This window comes from Trachemys scripta, chromosome 11 (genome assembly GCF_013100865.1).
Source record: "Trachemys scripta elegans isolate TJP31775 chromosome 11, CAS_Tse_1.0, whole genome shotgun sequence".
Lineage (NCBI taxonomy): Eukaryota > Metazoa > Chordata > Testudines > Emydidae > Trachemys > Trachemys scripta.
Genome location: NC_048308.1, coordinates 36,869,939 through 36,883,890, shown reverse-complemented (window position 1 = coordinate 36,883,890; position 13,952 = coordinate 36,869,939). Strand labels below are relative to the sequence as shown.

General features: G+C 42.4%; 1 protein-coding gene across 1 annotated transcript in view; it reads right to left on the bottom strand.

Annotated features, from left to right (window-relative positions):
• Positions 1-13,952, bottom strand: part of MYO3B (myosin IIIB) — a 319,441-nt gene that overhangs the window by 146,198 nt on the left and 159,291 nt on the right. Inside the window, exons 19-22 of the mRNA XM_034786511.1 lie at positions 13,167-13,314; positions 11,227-11,380; positions 7,935-8,023; positions 5,822-5,951 (exon numbers count right to left, since the gene is read on the bottom strand). Coding sequence (XP_034642402.1) covers positions 5,822-5,951; positions 7,935-8,023; positions 11,227-11,380; positions 13,167-13,314 — 521 coding nt within the window. The remainder of the gene's footprint in view (positions 1-5,821; positions 5,952-7,934; positions 8,024-11,226; positions 11,381-13,166; positions 13,315-13,952) is intronic.

The following is a 13,952-nucleotide window of genomic DNA, read 5'->3' as shown; positions in this document are numbered from 1 at the left end:
ATTTTGTCAGCAAAAGTGCCAACCAGGGCCGACTCCAGGCACCAGCTTAACAAGCAGGTGCTTGGGGCGGCCAAGGGAGAGGAGCGGCACCTGCAGCAATTCGTGGGCAGCAGGTCCCTCACTCCCTCTAGGAGCGAAGGACCTGCCGCTGAACTGCCACCGCTGATCGCAGCTTTTTTTTTTCCCCCCCAATTGCCGCCGCCAATCACGATCGCAGCTTTTTTTTTTTTTTTTTTTGCTTGGGGCGGCAGAAATGCTGGAGCCGGCCCTGGTGCCAACAAAGTACTGACAAAGAGCGTTTACATACGCTGACTTTTAGCAACAAGGCTGCATGGTGTAGACAAGCCCTGGGTGAGATGCATCCTTAGAAAACCAGTTTTAGCTTAACTCCTCTGAAGGGAAGCGGAAGGCAGGAGCATTCGAAAGTTATCCAAAAGACTGAACAAAGGAAGCCAGGTGGGTTTAAATAGCGAGCCACACAGGAACAAGGGGGCAATAAAATAAGAGAAAGCATGGAGCAGGACATAGCAAAGTCTCCGTGTTGCCAACCCTCATGATTTTTTCATGAGTCTCATGATAATTATTGTTTTCCTTAAAGCCCCAGCTCACGGAGTCAAGTGAATATGTGATGATTTCAGCCTTCATTCTTAAAGCAAAAGTAAGCTTCTAGTTCTTGTGGCTGCGGAGAAAGTTTCAAAATGTGACCCCAGTGCACTCTAAAGGCTCAAAACGCAGAAGGCATATAAAAAGAACACCAAATCTATTATTTTTACATAATCTCAATATTTTAACGCCAATCTCATGATTTTTGGTGAGCCTGACTCATGATTTTTGAACATTCAGGGTTGGCAATACTGAGTCACAGAAGCTGGGAAGGGGCTCCATGATGGAGAGAGACCACCTAGCATGCAACAGACTGCATGAGGAGACACCCTTCTTGCCTTCCTAGACCCAGATGGTTCCCCAAGGACTCACAAAGGAAGTGAGAGACAGAAAGTGAGGGATATTGTTCTTTCAGATGTTTATTGTTTTGTATCATGTGTACTCTCCTGTGCTTTACATGGTTAAGTATAAAAGAGCACAAAGGTGTTAGATTGTGCAAAGGGTGTGTGTTGACTACTTCAGAACTACTCTGTGCCTCTGCAAGTTAAACTGTAACCAGAAGCTTCATACTTTTTGGGTGGAGTTCTGGGAGAGGAATGTGTTTAAGTAACTGGGGTATCTCAGGGGTCAGTGCTGGGCCTGAGGCATACAGCAAGTCCATTTTGGAGAAGGGATAGCAAACTGAGAGCCAGTGCCCAGGAAATGTGCTAGAGAGGTCAAGGGAGAAACCAGTGCTGCAGCTTACTGAGGCTTTAGAAACTTGAAGCACCCAAGGGTTCCATAGCACAAAGGCTTGGATTCCTCTGGTGATGCTTCCCAGGGCACCCAAGGCTGTGAGTCACTTTGTTACTATGCGAGGGAGTCTTGCCTGTGCTAGCTGGATATCATCTCCCTAACACAACCAGCCTGTCAGCCACTGAAGCACTCTCCTCTGGCCTACACCAGGCCTGTCTTTGCCTTGTAGGTTGACCGCAATCCCTGAGTCCCTTCAAAATATCCCCCTGTGGTATCCAGCCTTTGATCACTGGATACCCACAGAAATCCCAGATGGAACAGAGTACCACAATGTATTAGTTTTGGCTTAGACCAGGGGTCTCAAACACATGGCCCACAGGGTTATTTTCTGCGGCCCACAAGCTCCTCGCACCCCCAGCTTTTACCTAGAGTGGCTCCGGCCCAACACGCACCGGGGGAAGGGCAGGCTCTATGATTCTACGAACCCTGCTGCGGTTCATACAATCATAGAATATCAGGGTTGGAAAGGACCTCAGGAGGTCATCTAGTCCAACCCCCTGCTCAAAGCAGGACCAATTCCCAGACAGATTTTTTGCCCCAGATCCCTAAATGGCCACCTCAAGGATTGAACTCACAACCCTGGGTTTAACAGGCTCAAACCCCTGAGCTATCCCTCCCCCAGTTCCCCATTCCCAGCCAATGGGAGCTGCTGGGGGTGGTGCCTGAAGCAACAGCAACACACAGACCCCTGTGTGCACCAGGCCAGAGCCTGCACCCCGAATCCCTCCTGCAGCTGAACCCCCTGCCGTGAGCCCCCTGCCTCACCCCTCCTGCACCCCGACCCCCTGCCGTAGCCCACACCCCTCTTGCAGCCCCTGCCCTGAGTCCCCTAGCGCACCCTGCACTCCGACCCCCTGCCCTGAGCCCCCTGCCGCACCCCGCATTCCTCCTAAACACCCGACCCCCTGGCCTGAGCCCCCTGCTGCACCCTGCACCCTGGCCCCCATCCCCCGCCACACCCCACACCCCAACCCACTGGCCTGAGCCCCCTGCCACACCCCTACCCCCTGCCCTGAGCCCCCTGCCACACCCCACACCCTGACCCCCTGCTGAGCCCCCTGCTGCAACCCGCACTCCTCTTGCAACCCAACCCGCTGCCCTAAACCCCCTGACCCCTTCCTGGCTTGAGGCAGTGGTAGAGAGAGTTAATCTGATGGTATGAGTATCAGACTCAACAGCTACTATAGGGAAATGCCAGGTATAATCCTCACCAACTTGCCCCCCCTTGTGGACCACAGATCCACACCCACATACCACGAGTTCAAGCCAGGAGGGCATATGCAAGCCCTTAGGGGCAACCTGCTCTGAGGGGAAGGCAACACCACCAGGTAGGTTTGCAGGATATTTACCATAGATATCGTAAAGCAAAATCCAGTCTTTAAGAGATTATGACAGAATCTGCTCAAACATCAAGGCGACATCAGTATCAGCATCTATAAGTGAAGTTACTAGGGTTACTTCTGTAACTGCTGCATGAGCCTTTTATATGGCCATCTTCAATTAAACTCAGTATAATGTATAGTTCTCAGGTTAACCTCTTTCCCGGATTGTTTAATCGTTTTGTCTCTGACACTGTCACTCATGATACCAATCTCCCAAAATCTGTGAAACAAAAGAGACCAAAATAGTTGCATTTGGCTAAAAAAGAAACTTACAAATTCAGCAAAATAGAGGCACCCTGTTCCTTGCAAGTACACTATGCTTCTCTCTTTTAATTGGGGCACATTTTACACTCATTTCACATACACACTTCTCATCAGCAGGAACTCTGCAGATGGAAATAGTGTAGAACATGGAAGCAATTTGGAAAATTAGTGGGTTAATATTTAGGTTCACTATGCAGAACATTTGAAGTTAAAGGTCACTAGAAAGTGCAAACAGATTCTGCAAGGTTCTGAATGCACCTTACCTCCCATTGAAGTAACAAAAAAGAGGTATGAACCCTGTATAATCAATCCTAGAATGTTCACTTTGAGTATGGATGTCAGTTAGTGGGATCTGTGAACTCTTTTAAACTATACTATAAACTCTTTTAAACTATACTACTACATACATGTTCTTTACATCCTGCTGTTCATTTCTGGCACTTTAAACTACACAGTCTGCTCCAACAAAATAGAAGCATTCACTGAGAGGGGGTCAGAACATTTGATAAATTACAGAGATTCACATGATCCTAAATTAGGAAAATAATTTTGTCTTTTTAATATTTATTTTCTTGCTGCTGCTCAGTTTTTGACACTTAAACTATATGCAAGGCATTTTGATAAATTTACTTCAAACAGAGAAGAGTTTGTCAGGGAGTGGAGGGAAGCAGGCATCCGGTTTCCTTATTTTCATTCTTAGTGGCATTTAGGAATAATTTTGTAATAATCATCATGCCCATGTTATTTTCAAACTTCTGAGATAGCACCACCTAGTGGCCATTGCACAGATGGAAGAGGGCTCTTCGGCCAATAGCATGAACACCAAACATTCCAAAGCTAGTTGTGAACAGATGTCAGACAGCGCTGTTGCTCATCTTCAAACAAAGCATTGAAGACAGTGGCAGAAAGGCTCATATAAAGCCAACGTTGCCTTGGCACATTTTTTTAATGTAGCTGCCATTTAAATTATTAACTTTTTGTGCCAGTAAAAAATCTACACAAACTGAAGAAAATGTTGTAAAGTCTTGGAATGTTAAATGCAATCCTGGAATGAAAGATGGTATTAGATTTTGGCTTGCTTTGCTAATGAAGTATATGTCTGCGGGTAGGGATGCATTCAAACACAAGCTGAGGATCTTATGGGACATTTACATAATCTCTATTATTTTGTGTACAAGAGCTTCTTTGTAGAAAGTTACGAGGAGACTGCCTTTAACTTCCTTCACAAAGCAGGTATGAGGTATTAATAGCCATACTTATACATTCAATTCTCTGCCAAACCTTTCATTTATCCTGCAGGCTGCCAAAGACAAACTTGGCAACAATCTGATTTCAGAACACAGGTCCCTACACCAGAAGTATTGCCAATTATATTAGATGGCTGAAAAAAATAGAGCATAAAGTGTTGGTTTTTTTTAAGACCTTGTAGCATCATATGCAGAAGTACATGCTTAACCATCCCAAGGCTCCAAACTATACTGACCTGGCAGAAAATATTGCTGCTGCTAGTTCAGAGAGAGGCAAGAATTTTGTAACGGAAAGCAGAAGTCACCCTATCCATTTAGAGAGTGACAACAGTAAAGAATTTAAGATACAAAAAATAGTGACAGCAAATCGGTATACTTAGCATATATAAAGTAATAGTGGTCTGCAACTCCTAATCGGCATGCCAGAGTGCAGTTCCTACTGTGTCTCAGACAAAGCACTCAGTTCAATGCTGCTGCTGGTGAAAATATTTTCAAAAGCCAGAGAGACAAGTTTATGTGAAAGGACCAGAATTCAGGAGAAGCTTGTATGGTACGATTGCCTTGCTCACCATCAAGTTCACTGCTAATAACTGACAGTTATTATAAAACTGGGACTGCTAATTGGGACAAATTCCTAAATGACGGATTAGGTTCTAACAGGAAAAGCACAGAGACATTGAATCAGAATGACAAAAACATTGACAATGTAGCACAGTCTCAGATATCTGACTAGGTGCAAGGCTTCTTTTGCTTTGCCTGACCCTACCAGGATGAATAGAATAGGCTCTTTCATCAAGCCAACCAGGACCCAAAAATCAAAGCATGTAAAGGTAAAGGGGTTTTCACCCCCAACTAGGCACAGAGCATGCTGACCCCAGTCTCATAAGATAGTCCTCACCCACATTTCACCAATTGCTAAGCTCACAGCAGCAAAAGGAGAAGCAGACTCCTCCTTAACTACATCATCCCTTCACTAGCAGCCACTAGGTAGTAAAAAGTACTTCTACCCTCTCCCTTCCAACAAGGCTAAGATCATTGTCTCTATCTTGTTCAGCCCTAGTCAGCAAGGGACGAGAATCCCAAAGTCAAATCCAAATGCAAAACCACAAGAAATAGGCTGACTTATATTACTTATTAAAAATTCAGCTTAGGTTGTGCTGTGAGGAGCAGGCCTTGACTTTATCGTCTTGTTGCTAACATTCCCCCCTAGGATCTCCTAAAAGGAGGACAGAACTGACATTTTGAAAGAGCACAATAATCCTTGACCTAGTGAAGTTACAGCAAAGTGCCTGTTAAGATCAATCAAGTTAAACAGTAAAGTCTCATAATACAAAAGGTGAACTATTTTCTTACAGGAAAGTTCAGATTCTGAGCTCCACCTCTCACCTCCTGAAAGGAGAGAGAGAAGGTACCTTCTTAGGAACGGTTTGTAGAGGCCCAAACCAAACCCACACTAATAGTAGTAGTAGAAGGCTGCAGAGACATCTAGTCAGGAAGTCTTACTATTAACAAAGTTATGCAGAGAAATACCTGTTTTGGTTAATGGACTAGAGAACAGCTGCTGAAGAAGTTTGTTCTCTGAAGTTCTCAGCACCACCACTATATCAGCAGGAAGAGTGTCTCTGTTCTTCTCAAGGAAACCGTAGGCATCATATAATACCTAGGTATTGGAAACAGAATGAACAAACAGCTGAAATAGACTACCAAAACCCTGTCATTTACTTTAAACAGGCAAGTTGACCAAGTAAGCTAGTTCAAACCTGACAAGCTGGTGAATTACTGCAGTGTTCTCAAAGTGTGAGCTGGCTTTAGACAGCATCTGCATTCATAACATGTCATTGGTATATCAAATTGGTTTAAGTGGCTTAGGCTGAGTCACACGGTATTATGCTGTATCACATCAAACTATGACGTGCCCAATGCAACATAACACAGTGTAGCACCACACTCGCTGCATCACTTGACAGGTTACACATGAAATATGCAATGGTTTTCAGACGGAGCAGCCACTCTGCATTTACTGCATGTAGCCAGAGTGTGATCCGTAATTAAATCTTCTGGAGAAACAGGAGTAAATTTCATATCCAGCACACTGGCAAAATGGATACAAAATGTACTACCACTGTTACCGAATGGATATTTATTCATCTGGGATCCTCTCTTTAATTTGCACTGGCTTAGGGCACAGTATTTTTAAAATTTTAATTCTGAAGGCTTTGAAAGGCAAAACTGCTCTGAATTGTTTTTCTCACAGTTATTAGTAATCAATGATCAAATCTTTGTATCAAAATTGGAATAGAGTTATTCTGCTTTAGATTTTATTTTTTAAAACTACAGTAATTTCCAGCATCCAGCTTTACTATAAATGGCCTCAGTGCCAGAAAAACACAGCCACAGCACATGGGGCAGGTCTAAACTACCGCAGGGATCGACGCTCTGAGATCGATCCACCAGCAGTCGATTTAGCGGGTCTAGTAAAGACCCACCAAATCGACTGCAGATCGCTCTCTAGTCAATCCCTGCACTCTACCCCCGAAGAGAAGAGTAAGGTAAGTCGATGGGAGATTTTCTCCCATCAACCCCCTGCAGTGTAGACCCCGTGGTAACTCGACCTAAAGTACATTGACTCCAGCTACCTTATTCACATAGCTGGAGTTGCGTAGCATAGGTCGACTTACCGCGGTGGTGTAGACATAGCCATGGTCTTAAAGTTACATTAGAGCTAAATTTGGCCCTACTGTGGAGAATGACTGAAAGTCAACACTGCCTCTAGGATTTGACATTTGGGCGGCAAAGAATTTACTGGAGCTTTGTGGAACTTGGGTTTCCTTAACAAACCCCAAAGTTGGGCAAGGCTTACCAGAAGATTTGTGGAGGTTCTTGACCCTTGCATTGAGCATGAGCTGAGGTCTGCATGGAAATCATGCAAACCTAGGCTGCTTTGGTTGAGTTTTGTTTACAATTGGGAATTTAGACCTCAAATTCCAAACAAAAATCAGTGGACATGAAACCAACTAAAACCAAAACTGTTGAGTTCTGCAGAGCACTAGAATATACCCACAGTATGTAGGAGGGGAATTCTTCCAGTCACTCCTCTGCCCTCTACAGGAGTTTAAAAAGAAAGCACTATTGCAGAGAGTTTTAAACTCTGTTTTATTCATTGAACCTCCTTTCCTTTCCTGCTCTTTCTCTTCCACACAAACAATTACTACTGAGTATATGTGTTAATGGATAGAGATGTTATAATTGTCAGATTGTTCTGGCTCAAGGGGAGCCACCACTTCTACGGAATGCCTCAGCTGGGGTGACCAGATGTCCCAATTTTATAGGAGACAGTCCCGATATGTGGGGCTTTGTCTTATATAAGCCCCTATTACCCCCGTCCTGATTTTTCACAGTTGCTAACTGGTCACCCTAGTCTCAGCTGGGGTGGCATTTCACATGTCGGGATGCCACCTCCAGAACTGTAAGGAGCATTTATAACATGGGCAATTTTGAATTGCAAATCTTATCACAAATTCTAGGTTTCTTTAAAAACAATTAAACCATTAAAAAGAGAGAAATCTGCAAGCAATTTAAATGCCTCTGGATGGAATAGATAGTGACTATACCACTTATTACATTCAGACCATATGGCCTTTACCTTTCCAGCATAGTGCTGAATGCCAAAACACAGCTCCACTCGTTTGGGCCTCCAAAAGTATTTGCATCTTAAATTATCTTCAAACTTATCTAGTCATTAAAAAAAGGTAACTGTTAAAGGTGAACCACAGCAATTTAAATCACAACTCTCCACCATAATTAGGGACAGCTTACAACCCAAAAAATCAGAATTAGTACAAAATACTCTTATAAGTTATCACACTGTCCACCAATGATGTCAGCCTTTGTCAGCTTTTCCTACGAGCACTTGTGTTCTTTCTTCCAAGTTGCCACTTATAAATGAATAGCCTCCCCAAACTAATCCTTCAAATCCCTCACGACTCACTTCTAATGGGATGCCTATTGGAAACTAACAAATGACAATGGCTTGGTAGGTAGAACGCTAGAAGAAACTTCTCTTTTCTGCAGAAAAGGACCTAGGGGTCACAGTGGACGAGAAGCTGGATATGAGTCAACAGTGTGCTCTTGTTGCCAAGAAGGCTAACGGCATTTTGGGCTGTATAAGTAGGGGCATTGCCAGCAGATCGAGGGACGTGATCGTTCCCCTTTATTCGACATTGGTGAGGCCTCATCTGGAATACTGTGTCCAGTTTTGGGCCCCACACTACAAGAAGGATGTGGAAAAATTGGAAAGAGTCCAGCGGAGGGCAACAAAAATGATTAGGGGTCTGGAGCACATGACTTATGAGGAGAGGCTGAGGGAACTGGGATTGTTTAGTCTCCAGAAGAGAAGAATGAGGGGGGATTTGATAGCAGCCTTCAACTACCTGAAGGGGGGTTCCAAAGAGGATGGAGCTCGGCTGTTCTCAGTGGTGGCAGACGACAGAACAAGGAGCAATGGTCTCAAGTTGCAGTGGGGGAGGTCCAGGTTGGATATCAGGAAAAACTATTTCACTAGGAGGGTGGTGAAACACTGGAATGCGTTACCTAGGGAGGTGGTGGAGTCTCCTTCCTTGGAGGTTTTTAAGGCCCGGCTTGACAAAGCCCTGGCTGGGATGATTTAGCTGGGAATTGGTCCTGCTTTGAGCAGGGGGTTGGACTAGATGACCTCTTGAGGTCCCTTCCAACTCTGATACTATGATTCTCGTATTTATCCTATTTATTTATTCATTCGTTTATATCTTATATTTTTAATAAATAACCAACTCAAAGCCTTCTAGCTATGTACATATCTGCCCTATGTGAATGCTCTTGTTCCTTCCCATAGTTTGTTATATCCACAAGAAAGAAAGGGCACAACACTCCAGCCAACAACTATGTCCCCTCCAAGATTACACCTGTCACTTCTGTGGGAAAATCTTCAGGGCACGAACTGGGCTCCTCAGCCACCTAAAAACCTACCAATGAACCCCCTTGGCAGACAACATCCTCGCATCAAGGGATAGCCAAAGAAGAAGATATCCACCTGCACGTTCATTTAAATACATGTTAAGGTCTTTAGGCATCTTTTATCCTGCATTTGAACTTCTACAGAAAAACAGGCTTATTTCCAAAGGGGCCTTCTGGGATATGTCTACACAGCAATTAAACACCTGCAGCTGGCCTGGGTCAGCTGCTTGGGCTTGGGCTGCGGGGATGTAAAACTGCAGTGTAGACACTGGGGCTTGGGCTGGAGCCTAGACTCTGGGACCCACCCCACTCATGGGCTCCCAGAGCATGGGCTCCAGCCTGAGCCTGAATGTCTAGAGTGCAATTTTACAGCTGCGCAGCCCAAGCCCCGGTTCTTGAGAAATACACACACTCCATGAGGTACATGCCCACAATACACTGAGCTAACAGAAAGAGAGACAGCTTATACAGCTGAGTGAGAACAAGGCCTTTTCTGCCCTGCGAGATAATACTGTGATATTTTGTACTGAAACTAGTGCCTGAATAGTGAAACTTCCCATTGCATTTGTTTATCTCTATCAGCGGTTATGGGCTTGATGCAGGAATCACATGGAGAAATTCTCTGGCCTAAATTATGCCGGAGATCAGACTAGATGATCAGAATGGTCCCGTCTGGCTTAAAATCTGTGAATCTTAAATTTCATGATTTTTTTCTATTTATGTTTCACACTGCCACTAAAATATTCTTTAGTTTAAGACACAGAATTAGGCTTGGAGATTTATTTGGAGTGAGTTGCTGGCTGGCACACCTGCATAGAGTCAAAGATCTCAACTTGCTATACACATCTTGAGATCTTCCAGCACGCCCTGATTTCAAGGCAGCAGTAATAGAATTGAACAGCTCTGAGGCAGGGAGTCTGCCTATGGGGAAATGTAAGCTCAGTATTCAATATTGGCCTATTTATAAGACCCACAAGCAAGCTTCCAGCTCCAGCACATGAATGGGGATTGGAATGAAACTCTCTCATTCATTGCACCTTTGACCTAAAATCAAGTGTGGACCCAGTTCTCTGGAATTGAAAAACGTGTGTATGCACTATGCTATCTAACCTGCAGCTATTATTTTAAGGCAAAATTCAGCTCTCTAAATCGCAGTGAGTAGCTCTACTGTGTGTTCCATTGACAGCAACAGGAGCTTTGTGTTGCTGATCAGAGAGGAGAATTCCACCCTAAGTAAATAAAAATAGGATCATATTTTAACATTGGCTGCACACATTTTAAAGTTGGCAACAAGATTTATTAAAATGTTCATAAAATAATCATCAGGTTAAGGAAATATCTAGTCAGATGGCACAGCAAAATCACACACACACACTTTCTACTTATGATGAGGCAATCTGTAATAAAACAGTGGTGTGTAATGGGATAATGATGTTAAAAGCCAGGAAGATCTGAATTCTACCCTTGTCACTACTACTAACTCAATGTATGGTCTCGGGCATGTCTCTCTTCCTTTCTCTGTCTCAGTTTCCCATCTCTTAAATGAGGATAAGAATCTTTGAAGTACCTAACATACAGCAGCATTGTGATGATTATTTAATATTTGTAAATCCCGTAGATTGTAAAGCCCTATTTAGATAGGTATTAATATTTAAACCATACAATAACATTAACTGTATAAAAACAACAAGAAACTAGCAAAATAGTTGAAGTGAGCACCTGAGCAAAAAGAGAGAAAATAAATACTTAAGTAAATAATAATCCATTTATTCATGTCTGAATATTGGTGATATCATAGCAGAATTTTCAGAAGCCTACTCAATCCATTGCTAATGCCACGGACTCAGTGGTTATGTAGACTAGCAAAAATGCTATAAGATGTCATGTCTCTCACTCAGTGTGTATCAGTCATTCTTTAGGGGTTTTTAAATTATTATTCATACCAACTAAAGTCAGGTCTGTCGCCTGGGGAAATCGACTTTCTTCGTCAAGTAGAGAAAGTACTCCCATTGGTTTCTGGAGGAACATATCTAGAAGTGGACGATTGTCCTCATACTCCACTGTAGTAGCATCAATGCCCTCATTCTGATATTCCATCTACAAAGACATATACAGTTAATACTGAATTGACCATGAGAACATTACCATCAGGACATTTCTGGCACAAAGCTTTTCTTGTTTATAGGACCTTATAACATTTAATTGCCTACAAAGCTCACAACAATTGTGTGGCAGCAAGGTCAAAATATCGTGTGGGAAATGGGTGTATCTGATTGAAGTCTAGTCTCTAAACTTCCGTTTTCTTGTTCTGTAAACTCTTAATTTTTCTTTAGCTTAAGTAAGATTTGTATTAACAGAAAGCGACAGCGCTTTTTCTTAGAGATGACCATATGATTAAGCCATAAAATTGTTAGTGGCCTAATTCTATGCCAATAAAAAGCCCAGAATATTTTAAGATATGCTAGAGGAATGGAAATATGAATGGATGGAAGTAGGAGTGAAGTAAGAAATAACAATAACTTAATTAAGTCTTCAATCACTCTAGACCACATTTCTTTCTTTGGTTTGGTGACTTAGGTTGTTACAGAACTGCTAGTAAGAGACGGGACTTTCCAGAATGATCAAAGGTCAAACTCACCTACCCTCAACCTGGATTGGACCAGAGTGGGAGGTCTATGATCCCCGGATTTGCTTGGAAGATTTCCCAGGATGTGGCATGGGGTAGAGTGAACTAGAATCACAACCTTAAAGATCTAAGTGACCACAGGTGTTTCTACCAGGCCACCACAACACCAAGAAGGTCTGCTGCCATCCCCCAACACCCTTTCCCCTAAAAAGAAGAGCCAGACCAAGACCACTTTAGGCTACGCCAGCTGACTAGCCAAGTGCGCAGAGACAGCCTGCTGGCCAGTGTAAAATACCAACTAGAGATGATGTCACCTGGTCCCCTGAATTACAATTTTTACTTTGAAAATCTGAAACCCAGCAAGCAGAAGCACCGTTAAAACATTTTTCTTTTAAAAAACTTTATTATTTTTCCTATTTTGTGGATTGGTAGAGGCGCCTACTTCCTGTATTCATTATTTTTTCTGTTAACACTTTTTAGATATGAAACAGAAAGGGGGAGGGGGAAGGAGAGAGAAAGAGAGAATGTTAAAGACATAGCACATGTGTATCCAATTTCTAAGTAAATCATATCTTAAATCACTTTGTGTTACCCTTTTGTTCTGCACTAACAAGGGAAATTATAGGTTGTTAATCATTCTGTATTACAGTAGAGCTAAATTAATCAGGAAAAAGTCAACCACTCAGTCAATGGAAACCTTGAAGGAATCTAGCTGCTTCAGGGATCTGAGAAGTAAATTACATCCCTTAGCTTTCCAGGCTTAAATATGTATAAGACTTGATCATGCACTATGCTAACTTCATGATTTAAATCCTGATTGTGTTCATCCAGTGATTTGATCAATTGCTGATTTCATTCCATATTATTATCAATATGTTGATTTATTAACTCAATTATAATTTTGGTTTGATAACTGTTCTCTTTAATCCTTTGTTTAATAAAAGTCATAATAGTTATTTTTAGTAAGAAGTTTCTTGAATTTTAGGTTTGTCTTTTTATTAATTTGTAATACAATCCATAAAAATTACCTAAAACTAGTTTTTCTTTCAAAAATGCCAGAAGGGTCACAACACTCTTCCCAATGGCAAAAAGTCATTTAGTAAAGTTTCTAAGTGCTACGTAGCTCTGTCCCTAAATTAGTACCTGTATCCCTCACAATATGGTATATTGTTCAGCCACAGTCTTGTATTAGAAATAAATTTTATATATATATATAAAGAGAGAGATAGCTTACAATCACAGCAGCCTTAAATCTACCTGTTCAAGTGCAAAGATGTGCTGATTGAAATAAAACTGGATTTGTTCATTAGCAATGTTTATGCATAGCTGTTCAAAGGAATTTCTTGTGAAGTTCTCAAATCCAAAGATATCCAGTATCCCAACATTCATCCGGCTTTCAGCATTGCTATGTAGAAAACACACAAAAAATCCAACATGGAGCAAAACCCAGGAAAAATAAAAAGAAACAGAATAATCAAGATCAGATAAAGCAACAGAGTCCTGTGGCACCTTTAAGACTAACAGATGTATTGGAGCATAAGCTTTCGTGGGTGAATGCCCACTTCGTCGGCTTTTTACAGATCCAGACTAACACGGCTACTCCTCTGATATTCAAGATCAGAGACTATCATTAATTCAATCCACCACAAAATGAAGAGAGACAGCCTGTATAAATCAAACACAGCTTGTGCATTTGTTTACAGTCATTACCACACTCCTTTTTAGGGTGACCAGATAGCAAGTATAAAAAATCAGAATAGGGCATGGAGGGTAATAGGCAACTATATTAGACAAAGACCTGACTATCAGGATAGACACTATAAAATCAGGACATCTGGTCACCCTATCCCTTTTCAACTCTGAGGTTCTTGCATGACACAAGTTCTGCTAAGGTTTTGGGAGGAGGAAGAGAGAAATCATTGGGAAGTGCTGATTCCAAGCAGCGCCTCTTCAGAGGTATTCAGGGAATGGTTCCAGCAAGTAGATCTCAACAGAAAACTATTTGACAGCCTCCTCAGGTAGAAAAGGGCTGTGTAGACTCTT